Source organism: Haliotis rufescens, unplaced genomic scaffold (assembly GCF_023055435.1).
Source record: "Haliotis rufescens isolate VD_foot unplaced genomic scaffold, xgHalRufe1.0.p SCAF_29, whole genome shotgun sequence".
Lineage (NCBI taxonomy): Eukaryota > Metazoa > Mollusca > Gastropoda > Lepetellida > Haliotidae > Haliotis > Haliotis rufescens.
Window position 1 is genome coordinate 5,732,454 of NW_025963990.1, and position 23,034 is coordinate 5,755,487.

The 23,034-nt window shown below is 40.7% G+C and overlaps 2 protein-coding genes across 3 annotated transcripts in view; one reads left to right on the top strand and one right to left on the bottom strand.

The window, feature by feature from the left end:
* Positions 1–9,268: 9,268 nt before the first annotated feature.
* On the bottom strand, positions 9,269–16,043 carry LOC124123775. The gene is made up of 4 exons (XM_046486946.2): positions 15,851–16,043; positions 13,830–14,031; positions 10,882–10,961; positions 9,269–9,914 (listed from the first exon to the last, which is right to left on the bottom strand). The coding sequence occupies exons 1-4, from the start codon at positions 15,978–15,980 to the stop codon at positions 9,727–9,729; spliced, it is 600 nt and encodes a 199-aa protein (XP_046342902.2). The 5' UTR covers positions 15,981–16,043; the 3' UTR covers positions 9,269–9,726.
* A 241-nt stretch (positions 16,044–16,284) lies between these two features.
* LOC124123771 (caspase-3-like) overlaps positions 16,285–23,034 on the top strand; it is a 30,252-nt gene continuing 23,502 nt past the window's right edge. The window contains exons 1-5 of one of the 2 annotated variants that reach the window (XM_048402816.1): positions 16,285–16,470; positions 17,421–17,500; positions 19,483–19,620; positions 22,075–22,327; positions 22,855–22,964. In XM_048402816.1, coding sequence (XP_048258773.1) covers positions 17,495–17,500; positions 19,483–19,620; positions 22,075–22,327; positions 22,855–22,964 — 507 coding nt within the window. In that variant the 5' untranslated portion in view covers positions 16,285–16,470; positions 17,421–17,494. The remainder of the gene's footprint in view (positions 16,471–17,420; positions 17,501–19,482; positions 19,621–22,074; positions 22,328–22,854; positions 22,965–23,034) is intronic. The other variant, XM_046486940.2, reaches the window with a different exon arrangement.

Below are 23,034 nucleotides of genomic sequence, written 5' to 3' on the forward strand. Positions count from 1 at the left end.
TCATCTGCAGTAGTGATGCACCACTTCATATAATGAGTTTCTCTCTAGTGTTTCAGCTCCAGTTGTTATGCACCACTTCATATAATGAGTTGGTCTCTTGTTTTTCATATAATGAGTTTCTCTCTAGTGTTTCAGCTCCAGTTGTTATGCACCACTTCATATAATGAGTTTCTCTCTAGTGTTTCAGCTCCAGTTGTTATGCACCACTTCATATAATGAGTTTCTCTCTAGTGTTTCAGCTCCAGTTGTTATGCACCACTTCATATAATGAGTTTCTCTCTAGTGTTTCAGCTCCAGTTGTTATGCACCACTTCATATAATGAGTTTCTCTCTAGTGTTTCAGCTCCAGTTGTTATGCACCACTTCATATAATGAGTTTCTCTCTAGTGTTTCAGCTCCAGTTGTGATGCACCACTTCATTTAATTAGTTGGTCTCTAGTGTTTCAGCTCCAGTTGTTATGCACCACTTCATATAATGAGTTTCTCTCTAGTGTTTCAGCTCCAGTTGTGATGCACCACTTCAGATAATGAGTTGGTCTCTAATGTTTCAGCTCCAGTTGTGATGCACCACTTCATATAAGGGGTTGGTCTCTAATGTTTCAGCTCCAGTTGTGACGCGCCACTTCAGATAATGAGTTGGTCTCTAATGTTTCAGCTCCTGTTGTGATGCACCACTTCATATAGTGAGTTGGTCTCTTGTGTTTCAGCTCCAGTTGTGATGCACCACTTCATGTTATGGGTTGGTCTCTAATGTTTCAGCTCCAGTTGTGATGCACCACTTCATATAGTGAGTTGGTCTCTTGTGTTTCAGCTCCAGTTGTGATGCACCACTTCATGTTATGGGTTGGTCTCTAATGTTTCAGCTCCAGTTGTGATGCACCACTTCATGTTATGGGTTGGTCTCTAATGTTTCAGCTCCAGTTGTGATGCACCACTTCATATAATGAGTTGGTCTCTTGTGTTTCAGCTCCAGTTGTGATGCACCACTTCATATAATGAGTTGGTCTCTAGTGATTCAGCTCCAGTTGTGATGCACCACTTCAGATAATGAGTTAGTCAGTAATGTTTCAGCTCCAGTTGTGATGCACCACTTCATATAAGGGGTTGGTCTCTAATGTTTCAGCTCCAGTTGTGACGCGCCACTTCATATAAGGGGTTGGTCAATAATGTTTCAGCTCCAGTTGTGATGCACCACTTCAGATAATTAGTTGGTCTCTAGTGTTTCAGCTCCAGTTGTGATGCACCACTTCATATAATGAGTTGGTCTCTAATGTTTCAGCTCCAGTTGTGATGCACCACTTCATATAATGAGTTGGTCTCTAGTGTTTCAGCTCCAGTTGTGATGCACCACTTCATATAATGAGTTGGTCTCTAATGTTTCAGCTCCAGTTGTGATGCACCACTTCATATAATGAGGTGATCTCTAATGTTTCATCTCCAGTTGTGACGTACCAATTCATATAGTGAGTTGGTCTCTAGTTTTGTAGCGCCAATTGTGACGCGCCACTTCCTACTGTATGAGCTGTTTTTTATGATTTATGTCCAGTTGGGACGAAGCGGATTCATATTCCAGACAGAATCATTTTTCTCAATATTATGGTGTAAACTCGGTGCTACTTTAACTCCATACAGTTTCTATAGTCACGGTAATCATGTCCTTCTACAATTGTAGGTAATACCTAGACGACCAAGGTGCCTGGATATGGGTTACACATTGCAACTGTCCGTGGTCATGTGGGCTCCATTCAGAGAAAGCCACGCTATGCTGGACTTTCCCTGTGAAGAATGTGATCAGTAGATATAGCGGTGTATTTTGCTGGTCAGAATGTTCCGAGTAGTGGGGAAAGTATAACCTTCCGCATCCATGGTGAAGTGTAAGAATGAGTTGCGGGTGCTGCTCACACCCAATGATACCCCAGTTACCGTAGAAAGGCAGTTGTAGTGTCAGCTGAGGTCTTCTGGAAGTCCTATCTCTGGAGCACATATACTGATAGATATGGGGTACGCTGAAATGTATTGTTTGTTAAACTTTGTTTTATGGATTTAAGGATTAGATTATGGTCCACTGGCTCTCTTGTTGATAAACCGGTAAAGATTGATTAAGTCCGTTTTCGCGAGAGCGATACCTACTCTACTGAAAGATCTCTATTTTGGACAATGAGCGACAATAAGCCATTCAGTTACCACAGTAGTCCTGCACCATGACCGTGGAATATATTTATTTTATGAAAAAATAATAATCTAGAAATGCATACAAAAGCAAGTCTAGCCATCTCAAGCTAGCTCTATTCCACATAGAGAATTTTTTTTATTTTTAGAGTCAAGAAGGATATTGTGTAATATAAGATTTCAGAGACTAAATGTTAGTCTATTACCACAGGACCAGCCGGGGTTTCTCTGTGACCCAAAACATTTTCACAAGCAACAAAGACCAGCTTTTCCCAAACTATTCGACACGCGTCTCAGCCGTCGAGCATTCATTCGGAGATCTATTTCGTACCCAAACGAGGCTCCACATAAGCGTGCTGTTCTCAGCGTCTCTGGGCGTTTCTACATGAAAGTCGTTGGTTACGGCACCCCTGCAGAAGGGAATTTCATTGTGACCAATTACACGTGGGACCAATTCCACAAAGATATCGTAGCGCTAAGACGATCGCCACTTCCATACGTAACATAGACGTACGACTGTCGTAGAGCCAAGTTAGCTTTGTGGACGTGTTGAGGTGAGGTGGGGTGTAATAGGTTTGTGATCTCGCGTCCAAGATTATTACACGTATATAGCGACGCGTGCGTGCGTGTGTGCGTGCGTGTGTGTACTAGTCCGGACTGATGCCGATTTATAGTGCTTGCCCACTGAGATACCATGCCGCAGTTTAACATGAATACCCCACTCAGACACAGTATACTGACTCCGGACAACAAGTACCATCTTTTAACGTCTTTTGGTATGAGTTGGCCGGGGATCGAACTCCCGACCTTTCCCATCTCTGGGCGGACGCTCTACCACTAGACCACGGAGTCTTCAGTGTGCAACCTGGGTGTTACATTAGGCTGATGTTTTATATTTAACCCAAAAGGGATTTGGGAGTTATTTATGACCTGGTGCCTGAGAATGTTAAAAATAGTTTTCAAAGCCATGAAACATCAAATCTTGTTGAAGAAAAATCAAAAACACAACTGTTAACAGTATAAACATTTATTCTTTGTGCTGGTCAACAAAGAGTTCACAACAGCTGTATTGCTGAAGACTATCATGATACAATAACATATCTGACATATATTTATCTTTTAACAACAACAAACACAGACATTGTGCAAGGTAAATATGATAAAACAAAGTGTCATAGCATGACAAAACATATTATCTAGCAAATAAGAGTACAGAATGCAAACTTACCATGCTTACATATCAGTTAAACCTTGTTATTTCAAACACAGGCATTGAACTATTTCCGTTTTTGATTTAGGATCTAAAGTGTACAACAAGAAGAATACTTTTTATCCATATTTGAAATTGTTGAATCTCATTTTACAATAAGCTGGATAATAATGACCATGTCACTGGCATTCTAATACAAGAAATTAAGAATCCTGAATCTTCATTTACTATCATGTTGTTCAAGACAATGTAAGTTCACAGTCAACAAAGATTTGTTTGTTTGTTGCACTCTGCAATATTCCAGCTATAGGACGGCGGTCTGTAAATAATCAAATCTGGCCCAGACAATCCAGTGACTGACATTATGAGCATTGATGTCAATCACTGGATTATCTGGTCCAGACATGATTATTTACAGACCGCCATCATGTAGCTGGAATATTGCTGAGAGCGGCATTAAACAACAAACAAACAAAAACAAAAACTAAACAATGAATACTTTTGAGAATTCAAACTTATGTCATTATTTAATTATAACATTGTTACCTTGTAATTAGGTTAGTCAGTAAATTAGGTAAATCAGTAATATGTAGAGACATTGTTACCATGTAATTAGGTAGATTGTTGAACAACTTGAATCATACTTGCTGGGGCTGCGATAAAGCCCCTGCCTATGTACCAGCTGCCATAAAGCCCCTGCCTATGTCCCAGCTGCCATAAAGCCCCTGCCTATGTACCAGCTGCCATAAAGCCCCTGCCTATGTCCCAGCTGTGATAAAGCCCCTGCCTATGTACCAGCTGCCATAAAGCCCCTGCCTATGTCCCAGCTGCGATAAAGCCCCTGCCTATGTCCCAGCTGCCATAAAGCCCCTGCCTATGTACCAGCTGCCATAAAGCCCCTGCCTATGTCCCAGCTGCCATAAAGCCCCTGCCTATGTCCCAGCTGCCATAAAGCCCCTGCCTATGTCCCAGCTGTGATAAAGCCCCTGCCTATGTCCCAGCTGCCATAAAGCCCCTGCCTATGTCCCAGCTGCCATAAAGCCCCTGCCTATGTCCCAGCTGCCATAAAGCCCCTGCCTATGTCCCAGCTGCCATAAAGCCCCTGCCTATGTCCCAGCTGCCATAAAGCCCCTGCCTATGTCCCAGCTGCCATAAAGCCCCTGCCTATGTCCCAGCTGCGATAAAGCCCCTGCCTATGTACCAGCTGCCATAAAGCCCCTGCCTATGTCCAAGCTGCCATAAAGCCCCTGCCTATGTCCCAGCTGCCATAAAGCCCCTGCCTATGTCCCAGCTGCCATAAAGCCCCTGCCTATATCCCAGCTGCCATAAAGCCCCTGCCTATGTCCCAGCTGCCATAAAGCCCCTGCCTATGTCCCAGCTGCCATAAAGCCCCTGCCTATGTCCTAGCTGCGATAAAGCCCCTGCCTATGTACCAGCTGCCATAAAGCCCCTGCCTATGTCCAAGCTGCCATAAAGCCCCTGCCTATGTCCCAGCTGTGATAAAGCCCCTGCCTATGTCCCAGCTGCCATAAAGCCCCTGCCTATGTCCCAGCTGCCATAAAGCCCCTGCCTATGTACCAGCTGCCATAAAGCCCCTGCCTATGTCCCAGCTGCCATAAAGCCCCTGCCTATGTCCCAGCTGCCATAAAGCCCCTGCCTATGTCCCAGCTGTGATAAAGCCCCTGCCTATGTCCCAGCTGCCATAAAGCCCCTGCCTATGTCCCAGCTGCCATAAAGCCCCTGCCTATGTCCCAGCTGCGATAAAGCCCCTGCCTATGTCCCAGCTGCGATAAAGCCCCTGCCTATGTCCCAGCTGCGATAAAGCCCCTGCCTATGTCCCAGCTGCCATAAAGCCCCTGCCTATGTCCCAGCTGCCATAAAGCCCCTGCCTATGTCCCAGCTGCCATAAAGCCCCTGCCTATGTCCCAGCTGCCATAAAGCCCCTGCCTATGTCCCAGCTGCCATAAAGCCCCTGCCTATGTCCCAGCTGCCATAAAGCCCCTGCCTATGTCCCAGCTACGATAAAGCCCCTGCCTATGTCCCAATCACAAGGTTTCACTTCACGTATCCACAGCTTAACATACAATATCCAAGGAACCGAAAACACAACCATAGTAACTATAAGATATAGTTCGACATCAAGACAGGACTGTAAGAGACACGGCACACATCCAACACTACCAAGGACATGCTTCACAAAGCAGTCTCAGCAATGTGACTTTAGTCTATGACACATGATACAAGTTCCAACAGAACGTCTTTATGAAACTGGTCCCTGAGTCACTAGGTGTGACATAAAGAGGTTGTGTCATGCACATGTAATGATTATTGCAAAGGTAAAAACAATTAATCTGTATTAGGGCTGGGACGGGTAACTGAGATACCCGGGTTGGGTTGGTACTGACTAGGACCTAGGTACCTACAGGACTACCCGGACCCGTGGTTAGTCACGTGATATATTGTTTAATGACAAAAATTATCTCGGACTCTATGGTTACAGTACAAGTCACTGGGGCGGTGGGGTAGCCTAGTGGTTAAAGCGTTTGCTCGTCACGCCGAAGACCCGGGTTCGATTCCCGACATGGGTACAATGTGTGAAGCCCTTTTCTGGTGTCCCCCGCCGTGATATTGCTGGAATATTGCTAAAAGGGGCGTAAAACCATAGTCACTCACTCACTCACTACAAGTCACTAATGTTCGCATTTCTTTCTGACTATGCACCAATTCCTTCTGATTTTTCATATGGTTGAATAAAGAAATAACTTAATTCAACGTCAGTGTATGAATGACCAGATTGTTTAATACGTGCATTGCCTATGCTACATTTTTCCAGGGCTATGCTAAAAATGTTCCCAATCGGACCTACAGTGGGTACCCGGGTAGGGTTGGGTAATAGGGGGATGGGTACCCGGGTAGTAAATTTGGACTCATCCCAGCCCTAATCTGTATATCATCAAACATACAAGCCACCTATTTTCAGCTGAAAGAAGCATGGCCTAGTTAGCTGCTTCTAGATTATTATCTGTGACTTATAGTGCACAACACAACACAACAATCACCCTTGAGGCCATCTGAACGTGAATGTGACATGTGACAATATCCAACTGCACAAACAAAAGCAAACTATTGCAACATTAATCACAGTTTCGTTGTTCAATGATGTATTTGATTTTACTCGATGATTATTTTTCTTCACTGTGACCTTGATTTAAGTTAAAATGCAATATCATAACGATCCCACCAATAAATATTGATAGTATGAAGCATGACTATGAAATTCTAAGAAGTTAAATAGTGTTTGTTTGTTCGTTTGATGTTTAACACCGCACTCTGCAATATTACAGCTATATGGCAGCAGTCTGTATATAATCGAGTCTGGACCAGACAATCCAGTGATTGACATCATGCAATTGGGATCGATGACATGCATCAACCAAGTCAGCGAGCCTGACCACCCAATCTCGTTAGTCGCCTCTTACGACAAGCACAGTCGCCATTTACAGCATGTATGGGTTGCTGAAGACCTATTCTAACCCGGATCTTCACGGGCTGACAATAGATATTAAGCTACAACTCAATTTAAACTTATATTAATGAGGGACTTGGGTTGAATTCAGCTTTGAACAATATTCGAGTTTATGAATTATATCACAGTGTCAGCTTCACGTGGAATGAAAAACCCTAATTGATGCAGGTTTCGGATGCTTACCCTTTTTTTGCACTGGGCATGGGTGTAGTGCCAACAAACAAAGAAACATAGTCATTGCGAATCGGTTGCTAGGGATCTGTTCTAACCAGGTATCATCACACAGCTAAATATTATTGGTTAGTAAAACAACAGCAATTGAAAAAATTCTGTCTTCATGAAATGTCTTGTTCGATAGGAATGATCGTTTTTATAAGTCTCACATTCTAAAACAATAAGTACTGAAATATAGTAAAACAAGTAGTTTTGTAACACACATGCAAAACAGTAAGTACTGAAATATAGTAAAACAAGTAGTTTTGTAACAAATACAAAACAATAAGTACTGAAATATTGTAAAACAAGTAGTTTTGTAACACATACAAAACAATAAGTACTGAAAAATAGTAAAACAAGTAGTTTTGTAACACTTACAAAACAATAAGTACTGAAATATTGTAAAACAAGTAGTTTTGTAACACACATGCAAAACAATAAGTACTGAAATATAGTAAAACAAGTAGTTTTGTCACACACATGCAAAACAATATAAAAAAGTATGAACATAAAATTAACAATGGAAAACGTTTCAATGTAAACAAAATTATTGCACAATTTGAATGCCAATAAATCTCTCTAAGAACTGTCACTGCAAAAGCAGACACATAATGACAACATTATCACAAAAGTGAGCATAAAATTTCCTCAAGCGACACGTCACACTTGTACCCAACATGACACTCTCAGGTCTGACATACTGAGCGAATTGGGTTTAACGCCGCTTTTAACAGTATTCCAGTTATATCACGGCATGTCAGCTTAATGTGGGAGGAAGTCCGAAGTGATGCAGGTCTCAGACGTTTACCACTTTGATGAAACCCACGAGCACGGGTATTGGGCTGACAAACCTAGAAACATAACTGGGTGAACCGGGATTCAAACCCACAATCATAGGTTTCTGGCATGCCCAAGGGACGCAACTCTGCACAGCGAATTGTGGCCCCTTAGGCGACTGGGCCAACCGTGGCCCTGTCAAGTCGGACATAAATATCTTCGCATGGACACATGTGAAAAGATAAGGAAATGTTTTAAGTCTGAACTTGTGTCACATGCTACACTCTTGAGGCTTCCCTTAAAAGGGGAAATTAGTCACCAATCAATAGCATTTCAACCATAAGTATTTTGAAAACAAGGTCTTCTCATTGATTTAATGAAACCTAAAACTGGAATCATTGGAGTATAAACATGATGAATATCCATAGAAAACTATCAATACTCAATGGGAATAACATGCACGTAAATACTCAATCGCTTAATACATCATCTGCAGTTCTGCCTATGTTACTTCACGACAGAATGACTTTCAAATAAATAAAGAAAGAAAGAATGGAGATATAACACCCTGGATAACGGAGGATGGTACAACACACTAAGGGGGAAGCTGCAGTAGGCTGTAGCCATGGTAACTGTCAGTGTTCATTCATGTCCTACATTTGACTGAAAATATCTGATACTTGGCACAAAGTATAACAGCACAAAAATAACAAGTTGAGAATGTTTGCTGAAGACGTGAGCCTGATCTACGACACTGGGATGAGGAACAAAGTATATGTTAATGTCAATCTCATTCACTATAACGTGGTCTGCTATGTCACAGCAGTAGGCAATGCATGACCTGTGTCACTAGCCATACATCCCGTTATTGACACATTCAACAAGTTTATCAGAAGTTTGCAAGTATTGGAGAGACATCTGCATGTGACAAACTTTCAATATGATAATTCAAATGCGAACAGGGTCAATTGTGACATGAACAGGAAGTGACATCACATCAAACATGTCACGGATGGGAGACATGTCCATCGGGCAGTTTCTTTTATCAAGGCTAAAAAAGATAATAGTCTTGGTTCTCAGGCACCACCTGCATCAAAAAGTTCACTGCACGTTTCATTCATATTTCCATTTTAAAAAAACCAACAAAAATCCAAAAATATTCCAAGTCCAACGGTAGTTAAATACTGTATTCCAGTATTTTACTCATCAAGGAATACATTTATGTAGGGAGGCCCTTTCCCAGGTAGATTGTACACAACTGATTATTTGGTTATATACTAGTTTGAACAACCAACAACAAAAAACACACTGCCCGCCCACCCGCCTGCACTATATTTTCAAAAGCCATTGCCTGAGAACCAATTCTTTTAAAGACCAATACTATTCTGGAACACAAAATCATAGTAATAATAATGATGATACACCTACACTTCTATTCATATAAGTTTCCATAAGTACATTTTATCAATCAGCCAAATATTTGTCAATGAGATCATCTTAGTATTAAAGATATTCTTTCATGGAACCGACACACAGAAATATGGGTTGTGGGGTAGCCTAGCGGTTAATGCGTTCACTTGTCATGCTGAAGACCCGGGTTCGATTCCTGTACAAGGGTACAATGTGTGAAGCCCATTTCTGGTGTCCCCTGCCGTGATATTGCTGGAATATTGCTAAAAGCGATGTAAAACCATACTCACTCACAAACATGACCTCTGCATAAACGAACACAACTGGGGCTGGTCTGATACAACCGTTTTGTTTGTTCTATTGCTTGCAACAGTGTTTCTCTGAAGAGTTTATTGTTTATATTATACTCTTACACACTTCATATCAGTCTCCTGAAACTGTGGAAGAGGAAGTGAACGATGAAGATGAGGGAGACTGTGACAAAGCTGTGGGACGTCCTCGTCGCGATGTCAAACACAGTGGGGTCATACTCGAAACAGTTGGTGCCCTCGACAACTTGGAAGTTCTGAGCCTCACAGAAAGCTGTCCCATTCTGGTACTTGTAGCCTGAGAACAATTAACACACACAATGTAATAGTTAGTATCATTGAAGTCAGATCTTGTTTGTTTGTTTGTTGTTTAACGCCGCACTCAGAAATATTCAAGCTATATGACGGCGGTCTGTAATAAATCAAATCTGGACCAAACAATCCAGTGATTGACATCATGAGCATCAATCTACGCAATTGGGATCGATGACATGTATCAACCAAGTCAGGGAGTCTAGCCACCCGATCCCGTTAGTCGCCTCTTACTACAAGCACAGTCGCCTTTTACGGCAATCATTTGTTGCTGAAGACCTATTCTACCCTGGATCTTCATGAGTCCACAGCGGAATTTGTTGCTATGAGGGAGGTGGTTGGTGGGTGTGTACGGGTGATTGTTTTTAATTGTTCTACACTGTTACAGGATTGAAGCAAGAAGGAATATTGCATACTGTTGTGTCAGGATAAGCATATAAATAAGGGGAATACTCCGATTCTCTATACTTCTTAAATAAAGACATACATAGATCACTGAGGTAAGCGTGTTTCCTTATCTTAAGTTTCATAAGTAAGGAAAAAAAAAATACTACGCAAGCCGTTAATGAGGGCAATAATCGGTAAATCATACAATGTCATTCAGAAAGAAAATACGGATAGACAGACCAGATAATGACAATATTTTGAGTCCGCTAAGGCTAAAAAAATAATCGTCTTGGTTCTCAGGCACCGCCCACATCATCAAAAAGTCTGCACATGTTTCATTTTTCCATTTTAAATTCTTAAAAATAACCCTTATACTTAAACAATGCAATCCAATATAACACAGTTACTTCCCTTTACATACCCACTGCTTTACTGCACATCTCATGTTATGGTCATGGCAGCAATAGGAGTTTGTATGCTTGTTTATGTAGGGAGGCCCCTTCCCAGGTTGATGCCTGAGAACCAATTCTTTTATTTTTTTAAGACCAATAGCCTGAGACACTCACCGACAGTGTCTCCTTCAAAGGAGGCTGTCTTGCAGTCTTCATACAGCGAGTCACAGTACTCAGAACACACCATCAGCTTGCTGGAACAAACAAACTAGTCTCAGAAAAGTTATATCCACACTCAGGGCGATTGATGCTCAAAATTCTCTTTTGTGACAGTATGACATATATATGTCAATAAAGTGTTCTTTATTTATATGTTCCCAATTATGAAAACAATGACGACAATACGTGGAAATGTTATCACAAATTGGCCTAAATCGCTAATAATAGACCAACTGAAGTTAGCAGGCTCTGGCACACCGCTGTTATTGATTGAAGACATGCTATATAAAATGTCACAAGCATAAGCAATTAAGAACTTCACAAACAACATCAATAATAAATTAATTTCTTAACAAGCACCCATTAAAAATGTCCAATTTTAAAGTCGAATAAACAATTATCCTTTTTATTGTTCACACTTGCATACTTTTTAGTGAGTGAGTGAGTGAGTTGGGTTTAACGCCGCTTTTAACAGTATTCCAGTTATATCGTGGCGTGTCAGCTTAATGTGGGAGGAAAGCCCGAAGTGATGCAGGTTTCGGATGTTTACCACTTCCGTGAAACCCATGAGCACGGGTATGGTGCTGACAAACCTAGAAACATAATCGGGGCGAACCGACATTCGAACCCACAATCATAGGTTTTTGACGTGCCCAAGGGATGCAACTCTTGTTTGTTATAACCGTAGTTTGTTATAAGCATACATACAGCATATATATACAGAAAATGGACGGGACCAAGAAACCCTTATATCCGTCAGCTCTTTATAAACATAGTTTACTGCATAAAAACATAAGTATAGAGCCTTTTCCTAATTTTCAGTGAAACAAAGTCACCATTACAACCCTGAAACTTTTATGTCATATTTGTCCTTAATTGCTGTAGACATTGAGAGACCTCGGACGGAATATCCAGAGAATGGCCTATGAGAACACCCAGATGAATGTGTAAATACTTCCTTCAAGTCAACCTGAGGAGGTTGGGTGAGGACTGGCCCCAATGTTAAGGAAAACCTCATCGATATAAACATTGCCGATGGCTGATAAATACACTAATTTGAGTTCCATATAACCGTAGTTCATTTTTATCATATATACAGCATATATACAGCAAATGGCCGGAACAAATAATAAATCTGCAAAATCCATCAGTTTGTTGTAAGCGTGTTGGTTATAAACATAGTTTACTGTACTAGCATGTGTCTGGTGGGCCAGCATATTTGTTGAACCCTGTAGAGTTACTGTGAGTGAGTTGGGTTTAACGCTGCTTTTAACAGTATTCCAGTTATATCACGGCTGGTCAGCTTAATGTGGGAGGAAAGCTCGAAGTGATGCAGGTCTCGGACGTTTACCTCTTCGGTGAATCCCACGAGCACGGGTTTTGTGCTGACAAACCTAGAAACATCACAATGATAGGTTTCTGGCATGCCCAAGGGACGCAACTCTGCACAGCAAATTGCAGCGCCTGAGACAACTGGGTCACCCGTGCCCCCACTATCAACAATAAGACGGCCTAACTGCACACTGATGTGTAAATACCAATTTGAATATAAACACAAACACGGTTTATCAAACAGCAGTTGTAACAAGTATCTAACAATGTCATTTAAAGAATAGGAATTACACAATGGGCATCTAGTGAGCTATCACTGCTGTGGTCAAGAGTTCTACCCAAACAAGGCATCATTGACCACTCCAGCAGTCCAGACAGACGCCACCCACGCAACACTTCGCCAAAGGCCAACACGACACAACGCGCACCGATGGGCTTCATCACACTCCTCAGATCTACAGCCTTTATCTTGTCATCTGCCTTCAAGTTTGTTGACATCTTCTCAGCAAACCAATAATTGGACTGTTGTTGGATCAATTATTATATTGCCCTTGAATTTCCGCAATGCAAGTCTACAGAATAAACATATAAACTGTGTTGTTTTTAGGAAAACATTGTCTATTGTTTTTACGGAAGTGCTCTAAGTCAGCACTGATAAGCGGTGCTATTTGTGTTTGATTGGATTAATTTAAGGTTGGATTAATGTAAGGATATGTATCATTCCACTGGGGATGGGGTGGAGGGAGTCGCATTGGCAGTGAGTCTTATTTTTGGGTAGGGGTCAGCAGTCTTGTTAATTTAAAGATTTACAGTATTCATTGTATTTTAAGAGCAGTTATTCGTGTCTGTCATTTCATCCATCAGTCATGACCACTGTCTACATGATCATTAATTCATTCTACATGTTCTAGGCTCTAAGATAATTATCAAACATACAGTTCACTACACCATTTCATTACTTTACGGGCAGGACCCTCATATTGCCTGTATATTGCCATATAATAATTATTGGGGCCCCCTCGACTCCCACTTTCGTAAGTCCAGGTAAAACCCTGCGGTTTGTATTGAGCTTGCATAACTTGTTAATTTAAGATTGTTCTAATCATACTAAGAGTACTAGACCATCCAATTTAGCATTTTGATTTGGTTTGTTATTTAACGCCACACTATATGCCAGCTATATGATGACGGACCGTGAATAATCGAGTCTGGAACATATCAATCAGTGATTGACATCATGAGCATCGATCTACACCATTGGACATGATGACATCCATCAACCCAGTCAGCGAGACAGACCAGCTCATCTCATTAGTCGCCTTTTATGACAAGCATGAGTTGCTATTTCTGAATTCTAAGCTGGATCTTCATGGGTCAATTTTGGTTTCTGCAGGTGATAAGGTAAAGCTCGCTGCTATAATCATAAGGCTGGGCCATTGGAAAACTTTGCAAACATTACAATTTTAAAATCGCTACAGGATCAAATTGATATATGGGTAAGCACATCATGAAGTCAGGTGTAAGTTTGTGATGCATCAATACATCAGTGAAGCGTGGCATCCCCAACTTACTCCCTGTAGAAGAGGTACTGGTCTGGGCTACAGAAGTAGCACATAAGATAGTTCATCTGGTAGCGGCAGATCTTGGTGGCTTGATGGAGGGGGTACATGCTGGAGAACACGGACGTCACCTCAGTGCGCTTGCAGCAAGCCTGGTTTGAGTACCAGGAACAGTTGATGAGACCTGGGGATGGGGCTGCAAACCTCTTTTCATCTGAAACATAAGAAATAAATGAGGAAAACAGACAGTGAAATAGTGACACTGCATTACTAAAGCATTATTAACTACAGTAGTTGTAATTATTTTTTTACTGTGATAGTTTCACTGTTAGTTATATATTTATATATAAACAAACAGACCCGCCATCTACCTATGCTGATTGTGTACACATATGATGTAGATACATAGAGATTGTTTGTATAAATCTGTATCGAATTATCGTATTGACTAGCAGTTACATCTTTCCGAGGTAAGGTAGTTATCTGACTTTAAAAGTCCAGTTTCCACCCTTGCTGAACTAGACTGGAATGACTGGGCTCATTCGTTGCGCCACCAGTGGCTATTACCAATTATGTCCCTTCTAAGCCCCTCCTATGGACCAATCAGATTCAACCTCTTGTATCACTTGTGTTTGCTTCACACAAAATGGTGGCGCCCAGTCAGGACGATTTGATCGATAATCAAGATCTATATTGTCATAAAACGGGTCTTAATCACGTGAGCACCTTGATTAAAAACATGAAAGGACTTGGAAAATATCTGCTGACAACGAATTGGGGATGCACATGCTTTGCAAACCCTGCAATTGATCGAAATCTGCATGACAGTTTACGAACCGGATTTTGATTTCGGTGCGCGATTTTGATTGGACTATGCATAGACTTGTTAGTCCAGATAAAATGTAACTCCATTATACCAGCCTAGTTCGGCAAGGGTGGAAACTCGACTTTTATAGTCAGTTAACTCCCTTGCCTCGGGAAGATGAGCAGTTAGGGCTGGGACAGGTTACTTGGGTCGGGTGGGTCCTGAGTAGGACCCGGGTACCCACATGACTACCTAGACCCGTGGTTAGTCACGTAATATATTGTTTAATGACAGAAACTCACAATAGCTCAGTGGTTACACTACAAGGTGCTAATGTTCGAATTTCTTTCTGACGATGCACACATTCCTTTGGATTTGTATATGTCTGAGTAAAGACAAAGCTTCAGACAACTTCAGAGTACTGTTTGATACATACAGTATCCAAATAGCTTTTGTCAGGGCTGTGGTAAAACTATTCCAAATAAGACATTTTGTTCCCAATTCTTGAGACCTACAGTGGGTAGGGTCTGGTCATAGGGGGTAGAGTAGCCGGGTAGTACATTTGGGCTGTCCCAGCCCTGCTAGTTATGAACATGGTGAATGTAAGAATGTTGAGGTGGAGAGTATGCTTATGTAGCGACCATAAACTTTCTGAGTCCTGTGATGGGATTCGAACCACGGACCTTCTGATCCAAGGTCGGACACCTTGTCCACATGACCAAAGAGGTTTACCCCGTCAGCAAGCTGACAAGGTAAGGATGTCATCTGTCGGATGACTCCACGCCCTGCTACATACTCCCCCGTCAACGAAAGGCACGTCCCAGGCCGCATAGTAGGGTAGGCCCTACTGAGGCTTATTTTGCTCAAATCGAATATGTACGTGCCCAGGCCGACATTGAGCGCCAATGTAGCGACCATAAAATTTCTGAGTCCTGTGATGGGATTCGAACCACGGACCTTCTGATCCGAGGTCGGACACCTTGTCCACATGACTAAAGAGGTTAACCACGTCAGCAAGCTGACAAGGTAAGGATGTCATCTGTGGGACGACTCCACGCCCTGCTACACTTACATGAACATGCATACGATGGATGTTCGGTTAATGAGTAAATACATGTGATTTTAGTGTCTATATGGGCCTCTATATGTCTGAAATTAGCACACGCTGAGCGGAGCTACTTGTCATATTCTGGCGTTCTAAATTCAAAGTTAGGCCTTCAACGCTTACAGAAATATGGGCACGGTTTCTTTGTCGACTCTTCATAATGCAATTCTTCCGATGCACTTTTCCCAGCAAAACATGTTAACACTAACGTACAAATGCACACGACTTTAGCGGCACTAATTTGAGGTAACATTGTAAAATTTCCGTCTTGCAATCTACCAGGAATAGTCTATTGATCAGGTGCTTCCATCTTGAATATACTATTTATTGTAAAAGAGAACTTCTAACATTTAACGGAAACGGAATATAATATTTATTTTTATTACAATGTAAGACCAAAATCAGTTCATCATATGACTAAAATGAGGACAAATGTTATATATTGTCTTGTACTTATACGATACTATAGAGTGTTTTTGAAGTCTGACATCTAATGTCCATGGTCAGCTGATTCTCATTCCACTTATTAGTCTTTACACGCACCTGCAACTTCCGCCTGACAGAAACGCGACAAGCTTCCGCATCGTCGTTAGGCAAGGCAATGCCTATCGTTCGTTAGAAGTGGGTTACAGATCCACGTTTCTGGGAAATCTCGGTCTATTTTCGTCGATTATTTGGATCCACACTTGCCTAACTTAGGGCTATACGTTGTTTCCCGCTATTGTCAAGGTAGAGGCATAATGGTTAGTATGAGAAATAATACCAAGTGAGAGTGTTAACATTTACGGCTTGCACGGTAAAAGGAAAGTAGACTAAGATGATGGTACTGATTAGAACGTCTTGATATTATTATACTTGTTCTGCATGAGACTGAGAACAGCTCACAACAAGATCGAAGAATGTGCACAGTATATACTATCACCTACTGGAACCCTGTGAAGATCCGGGTTAAAATTGGTCTTCATCAAACCATGCTTGTTGATGCATATGTCATCCTATTCCAGTGGCAACTGCGTAGATTGATGCTCATGATGTCAGTCACTGCATGGATTTTCTGGTCTGGTGTAGTGTATTTGTGAGACTATATATCATGATCACGAACTTGAACGACCAACACATAACTGGGAGGAACATCAAGTACAAATGACGTCTGAACTGAACAAGGATTTATTCGTAGCTGACCACAGTTCATTGTCATGACGTCACTCCCGATGCTGGGGCACGTGACGTATGGCGTAATAGCGCATGCACTTTGGCGCTCACAATATGTAAACAAACCTAACACAACATCCGGAATCAGTTATTTACAGACGCTTGGGGGGCGGTCGGGTAGCCTAGTGGTTAAAGCGTTCGCTCGTCACGCCGAAGACCTGGGTTCAATTCCCGACATGGGTACAATGTGCGAAGCCCATTTCTGGTGTCCCCCGCCGTGATATTGCTGGAATATTGCTAAAAGCGGCGTAAAACCATACTCACTCACTACAGACGCTTGCTGTAGCTGAAATAGTGCTATATGCAGCTGAGAACAACAAACAAACAAAACTTTACAGGGAGACTATATAAAGTCTTGGATAGAAGTTGGAACAATATGAATACGTGACACTTTTTGTTGTTAACAACTTCTTTATTGTTTGTAATACTAAACTTGTTTGAAACATTTAGACTAGCTTTCTTGAAATCTTTATTATTTAAGTTTCCAGGGAGGATAAGGCCCCAGGTACCCTTTGCATATCGGAAGAACTGGATTGGCAGGATCAGGCTGTAACAATGAATGTACCAGAAGGCAATCCTAGTTTTACAACTTACCACAAAGTTATCCCAATTACTTAGGGATTTATCTAGACCTGCTCAGAGGCTGAAATTCAGCCTCAATGTCAATAACTTAACATTTCCCAATTCAAGTTGCAATATATATATATATATGCATCATTTTATATAATTGCATTAAAATGCAGTCTTAAAATACCTCTGAAATGAAGAAATTTTTAAGGTATCCCAATTTTGAGCAAAATAATGATTTTTCCCCATTTGCTTGCCAGGGACACTTATTAGTACTCAAAAGTGGGACTACATAAAATTTCAAAACACAGTAGGTTTATCTCCTAAATGTAATAGTTAGTGGGCGTGTCCTCTATCACTGTGTCCACATGTTCAGCCATGCTTACAAGTTGTGCTATGCAACCTCTGTCATTACCGGAGGCATCGGTATGGAATGTTTAAAGTGTATCACAATATTTTATTTCTGTACGCATGTTACCGTATTCAACGCCCAGGGCGCTCTCAAAATTAGAAATAGGGGGCTCGAGTTGAAAGATTGTAAATTTCACGGTTTATGCTGACAGCCTGAAATGATTCAAAAGAAAAGTCTGTGCGTATTACACACGACAGATATATTTTCCAGAATTTAATTGCCCATAATTAAGGGTGCATGTAACACACGAGTGTGTATTATACCCGAATAAATAAGTCTTGTGTACATTGGTCGGAAGGGGTGCTAACTGGGATTGTTCACTAGCCAATATATTAGCAAAAATTGCGGTGGGTGCTTATTAGAGAGGGACGCTTATTATGTCGAATACAGTAATTGAAAGTAATTGGGTTTTATATAGTTTGGGGGTATTTTACGCAAATACAAAGCTTATCTGCAGCACTGACTCAGATTGGCTGCAGACAAGAAATATTTTTGAGAATACGCACACCAATTTCTTCCATAATCACTTAGGCATACCCCAAAATGTGTGTAGGTTACTTATATTTGTCAAAAGTGAACTTTGAATGAGTTTTCCAGATCAAAATTAAAAACAGGCGCAGGTAACCATGGTAACAGGTGTTGGATACAAGATGGCGCCTCCACAAAAACAGCATCAGATTTTGTTTTCGATCTGGAATCTTTGATCATACCAAATAATTTTAATTGTTAACTTTCAGTAATAATTGATCAAATACGTTTCATGTTGTCCTTTGACGTGATTCACAAGTTAATATTCTACTATTTCCATGAGATGTCTGTGGTATATCATTGTATTTCGTGTGGTATTTGTTAATGTTGGGACGATACACCGATGCATCCGAGGATCACAGTATTTTACTTCCCGATACAAGTATCGATCATAGAAGCATACTTAGTACAAAATATCCATTCATACCTTAAATGTTTTCTTTAATGGCTGTTACACCATGGCTGTTACACCATATGACCCGTGAAGATTCCGGGGTAGAATAGGTCGTCAGCAACCCATACTTGCCGTAAAAGGCGACTATGCTTGTCGTAAAAGGCGACTAACGGGAACGGGTGGTCAGGCTCGCTGACTTGGTTGATACATGTCATCGATCCCAATTGCGTGGATTGATGCTCATGATGTCAATCACTGGTTGTCTGGTCCAGATTCGATTATTTACAGACCACCGTCATATAGCTGGAATATTGTTGAGTGCGGCGTTAAACAACAATCAATCAATAAATCAATCATGCTACACCATATACATGTACTAATTATTAGTGAAAATTAGTAGTGAAAAAGTAAGTATTTTCATCCGTTGCGTCATACTTGACAGTGTGCCAGGTATTTGACTATCCTGTCTATGAAAACAAAGGTGTAAACACCACAGATAAGAGTTCATACAAACAAGTATTGTGATACGTATCGGGTCGTGAACAAGGTATCGTGATGCATATCGAATCGCACAGTTGATGTATCGTCCCAGCCCTAGTATTTGTTGATATGTCTACAGCTTGTCACTTATCAATCTTTCAGGCGATGGAGACAGCTCACAAGGAGATACTTCGAACTAACCGAAGTTACTTAGTGGAGAATCTATCTGATATTGCAGAAATTGTCAACCGTCTTTTTGAAATGAAAACAATCACTGCTCCCATGAAGGAGGGCATTCTGGTTTGTATGGCTTTGATCAGTAATTCTATGGCTTTGATCAGTATTGTATGGCTAGGATCAGTAATTGTATGGCTAGGATCAGTAATTGTATGGCAAGGATCAGTAATTGTATGGCTTTGATCAATAATTGTATGGCTTTGACCAGTAATTGTATGGCTAGGATCAGTAATTCTATGGCTTTGATCAGTATTGTATGGCTAGGATCAGTATTTGTATGTCTAGTATCAGTAATTGTATGGCAAGGATCAGTAATTGTATGGCTTTGATCTGTATTGTATGGCTAGGATCAGTAATTGTATGTCTAGGATCAGTAATTGTATGGCTAGGATCAGTAATTGTATGGCTAGGATCAGTAATTGTATGGCAAGGATCAGTAATTGTATGTCTAGGATCAGTAATTGTATGGCTAGGATCAGTAATTGTATGGCTAGGATCAGTAATTGTATGGCAAGGATCAGTAATTGTATGGCTTTGATCTGTAATTGTATAGCAAGGATGAGTAATTGTATGTCTTTGATCAGTAATTGTATGGCTTTGATCAATAATTGTATGGCTTTGACCTGTAATTGTATAGCTAGGATCAGTAATTGTATGGCTTTGACCAGTAATTGTATGTCTAGGATCAGTAATTGTATATCTAGTATGAGTAATTGTATGTCTAGTATCAGTAATTGTATGTCTAGGATCAGTAATTCTATGGCTTTGATCAGTAATTGTATATCCAGTATCAGTATTTATGTCTAGGATCAGTAATTGTATGTCTTTGATCAGTAATTGTATGTCTTTGATCAGTAATTGTATGGCTTTGATCAGTAATTGTATGGCTTTGATCAGTAATTGTATGTCTAGAATCAGTAATTGTGTGGCTAGGATCAGTAATTGTATGGCTAGAATCAGTAATTGTATGGCTAGGATCAGTAATTGTATGGCTACGATCAGTAATTGTGTGGCTAGGATCAGTAATTGTATGGCTTTGATCAGTAATTGTATGTCTAGTATCAGTAATTGTATGGCTAGGGTCAGTAATTGTATGGCTTTGATCAGTAATTGTATGTCTAGAATCAGTAATTGTGTGGCTAGGATCAGTAATTGTATGGCTTTGATCAGTAATTGTATGTCTAGAATCAGTAATTGTGTGGCTAGGATCAGTAATTGTATGGCTAGAATCAGTAATTGTATGGCTAGGATCAGTAATTGTATGGCTAGGATCAGTAATTGTGTGGCTAGGATCAGTAATTGTATGGCTTTGATCAGTAATTGTATGTCTAGTATCAGTAATTGTATGGCTAGGGTCAGTAATTGTATGGCTTTAATCAGTAATTGTATGTCTTGTATCAGTAATTGTGTGGCTAGGGTCAGTATTTGAAAGGCTTTGATCAGTAATTGTATGGCTTTGATCTGTATTGTATGTCTAGTATCAATAATTGTATGGCTTTGATCAGTAATTGTATGGCCTTGATCAGTATTTGTATGGCTTTGATCAGTAATTGTATAGCTTAGATCAGTAATTGCATGGCTTTGATCAGTAATTGTATAGCAAGATCAGTAATTGCATGGATTTGATCAGTAATTGTATTGCTAGGATCAGTAATTGTGTGGCTAGGATCAGTAATTGTATGGCTTTGATCAGTGATTGTATGTCTAGTATCAATAATTGTATGGCTTTGATCAGTAATTGTATAGCTAGGATCAGTAATTGTATGTCTAGTATCAGTAATTGCATGGCTTTGATCAGTAATTGTATGGCTAGGATCAGTAATTGTATGTCTAGTATCAGTAATTGTATAGCTAGGATCAGTAATTTTATGGCTTTGATCAGTAATTGTATAGCTAGGATCAGTAAATGTATGGCTTTAATCAGTAATTGTATGTCTAGTATCAGTAATTGTATGGCTAGGATCAGTAATTTTATGGCTTTGATCAGTAATTATATTGCTTTTTATAATTGTACTGCAAAATTCGTCTGGGACTGGCAAGTGTGGAAGGATCCTCAGGATCTACATATATATATTCTACATGTGCCTACCTTTCAGATATCATTCTGAAAGCATCAGATGTATTCAGATTAATGAGAATTTGACTTTGATCATTTTAATACTTGCATATATGGTACCTTCAACAACACTAAATGTAGAGGTCAGCTGGGCTTGATGGAACGACAATTTTCCATTTCCAATTGTCTCCTTGTACTGTTTGACTATTGTCAAATACTCTTGACATGCTTGAACTATTGGATTTGAGCCAGAAATGGGTGTAGATATATCTAGGACTAAGGGGCTTTAATTGTGTTTTTTTAAGGCAGCAATCTTTGATTTTCTAATGTCAATATTTTATTAAAAAAAACAGCATGTTTCTGGTACTGAAGTTCAATCCCATCAACTCCTTTTGCCAAGATTAGTCAACACCCTGGTCTCACTCGAGTTATGATTCAGTGTTGTTGTTTTTGCTCTAAAGGAAGGACAAAACACGAAAACGGAGAAAAAAAGAGCTTTGCTTGATTTACTACCACGAAGGGGGAAGTTTGCGTTTGATGATTTCTTCAACGCCCTCATTGCAAGTTCCGAATACACTGCTGCTGATGTCTTGAAGCCAGGGCAAGGACAGGCCGCCATGGAGGCGGACAGACAGGCTGGAAAAACTGCCTACTCAGCCCCACAACCCCGGGCTCCGTATGTCGCCTCACCGGTGGAGGATGACCTGCCTAGATGTAGGTGTACCAGTATTGTAATCATCTTCATCACATCTTCCCGAGGACACATAAAGATGCGGGGTAGAATAGGTCTTCAGCAACCCATGCTTGCCGTAAAAGGTGACTTTGCTTGTCGTATGAGGCGACTAACGGGATCGGGTGGTCAGGATCGCTGACTTGGTTGAAGCATGTCATCGATCCCAGTGTCGTGGATTGATGCTCATGATATCAATCACTGGATTGTCTGGTCCAGACTTGATTATTTACAGACCGCCGTCATATAGCTGGAATATTGCTGAGTGCGGCATTAAACAACCAACCATCCCTCCATTGTAGAGGTAACTTGTATATCAATGACAACAGGGCCAGTAAAGTGGAAGAGGCTTTGATGCTCGGTTTTACATTATCACACTAAATGCATTGTGTTAAAATACCTCCAAATTTAGGATATTTAGAACTGATGACAATCATGGGTTGCTGAAGGGCACTTTTAACCTGGATCTTCACAGATTGATACGTCATCTCTGTGCGTGTATTTGTTTCAGTTTGGCCTGATCAGAACTACAATGCAATGGATGTACAGGTTGTGAATGTTGCAGAAGAAGATCACAATATGCGGAATAAATTTGTCAGGTCTGGTACAGCTCAGTCGGGGGTAGGATCATATTTCTCACTCTATGTTGGTTGGTTGGTTTCTTGTTTAACGCCGCACTCAACAATATTCC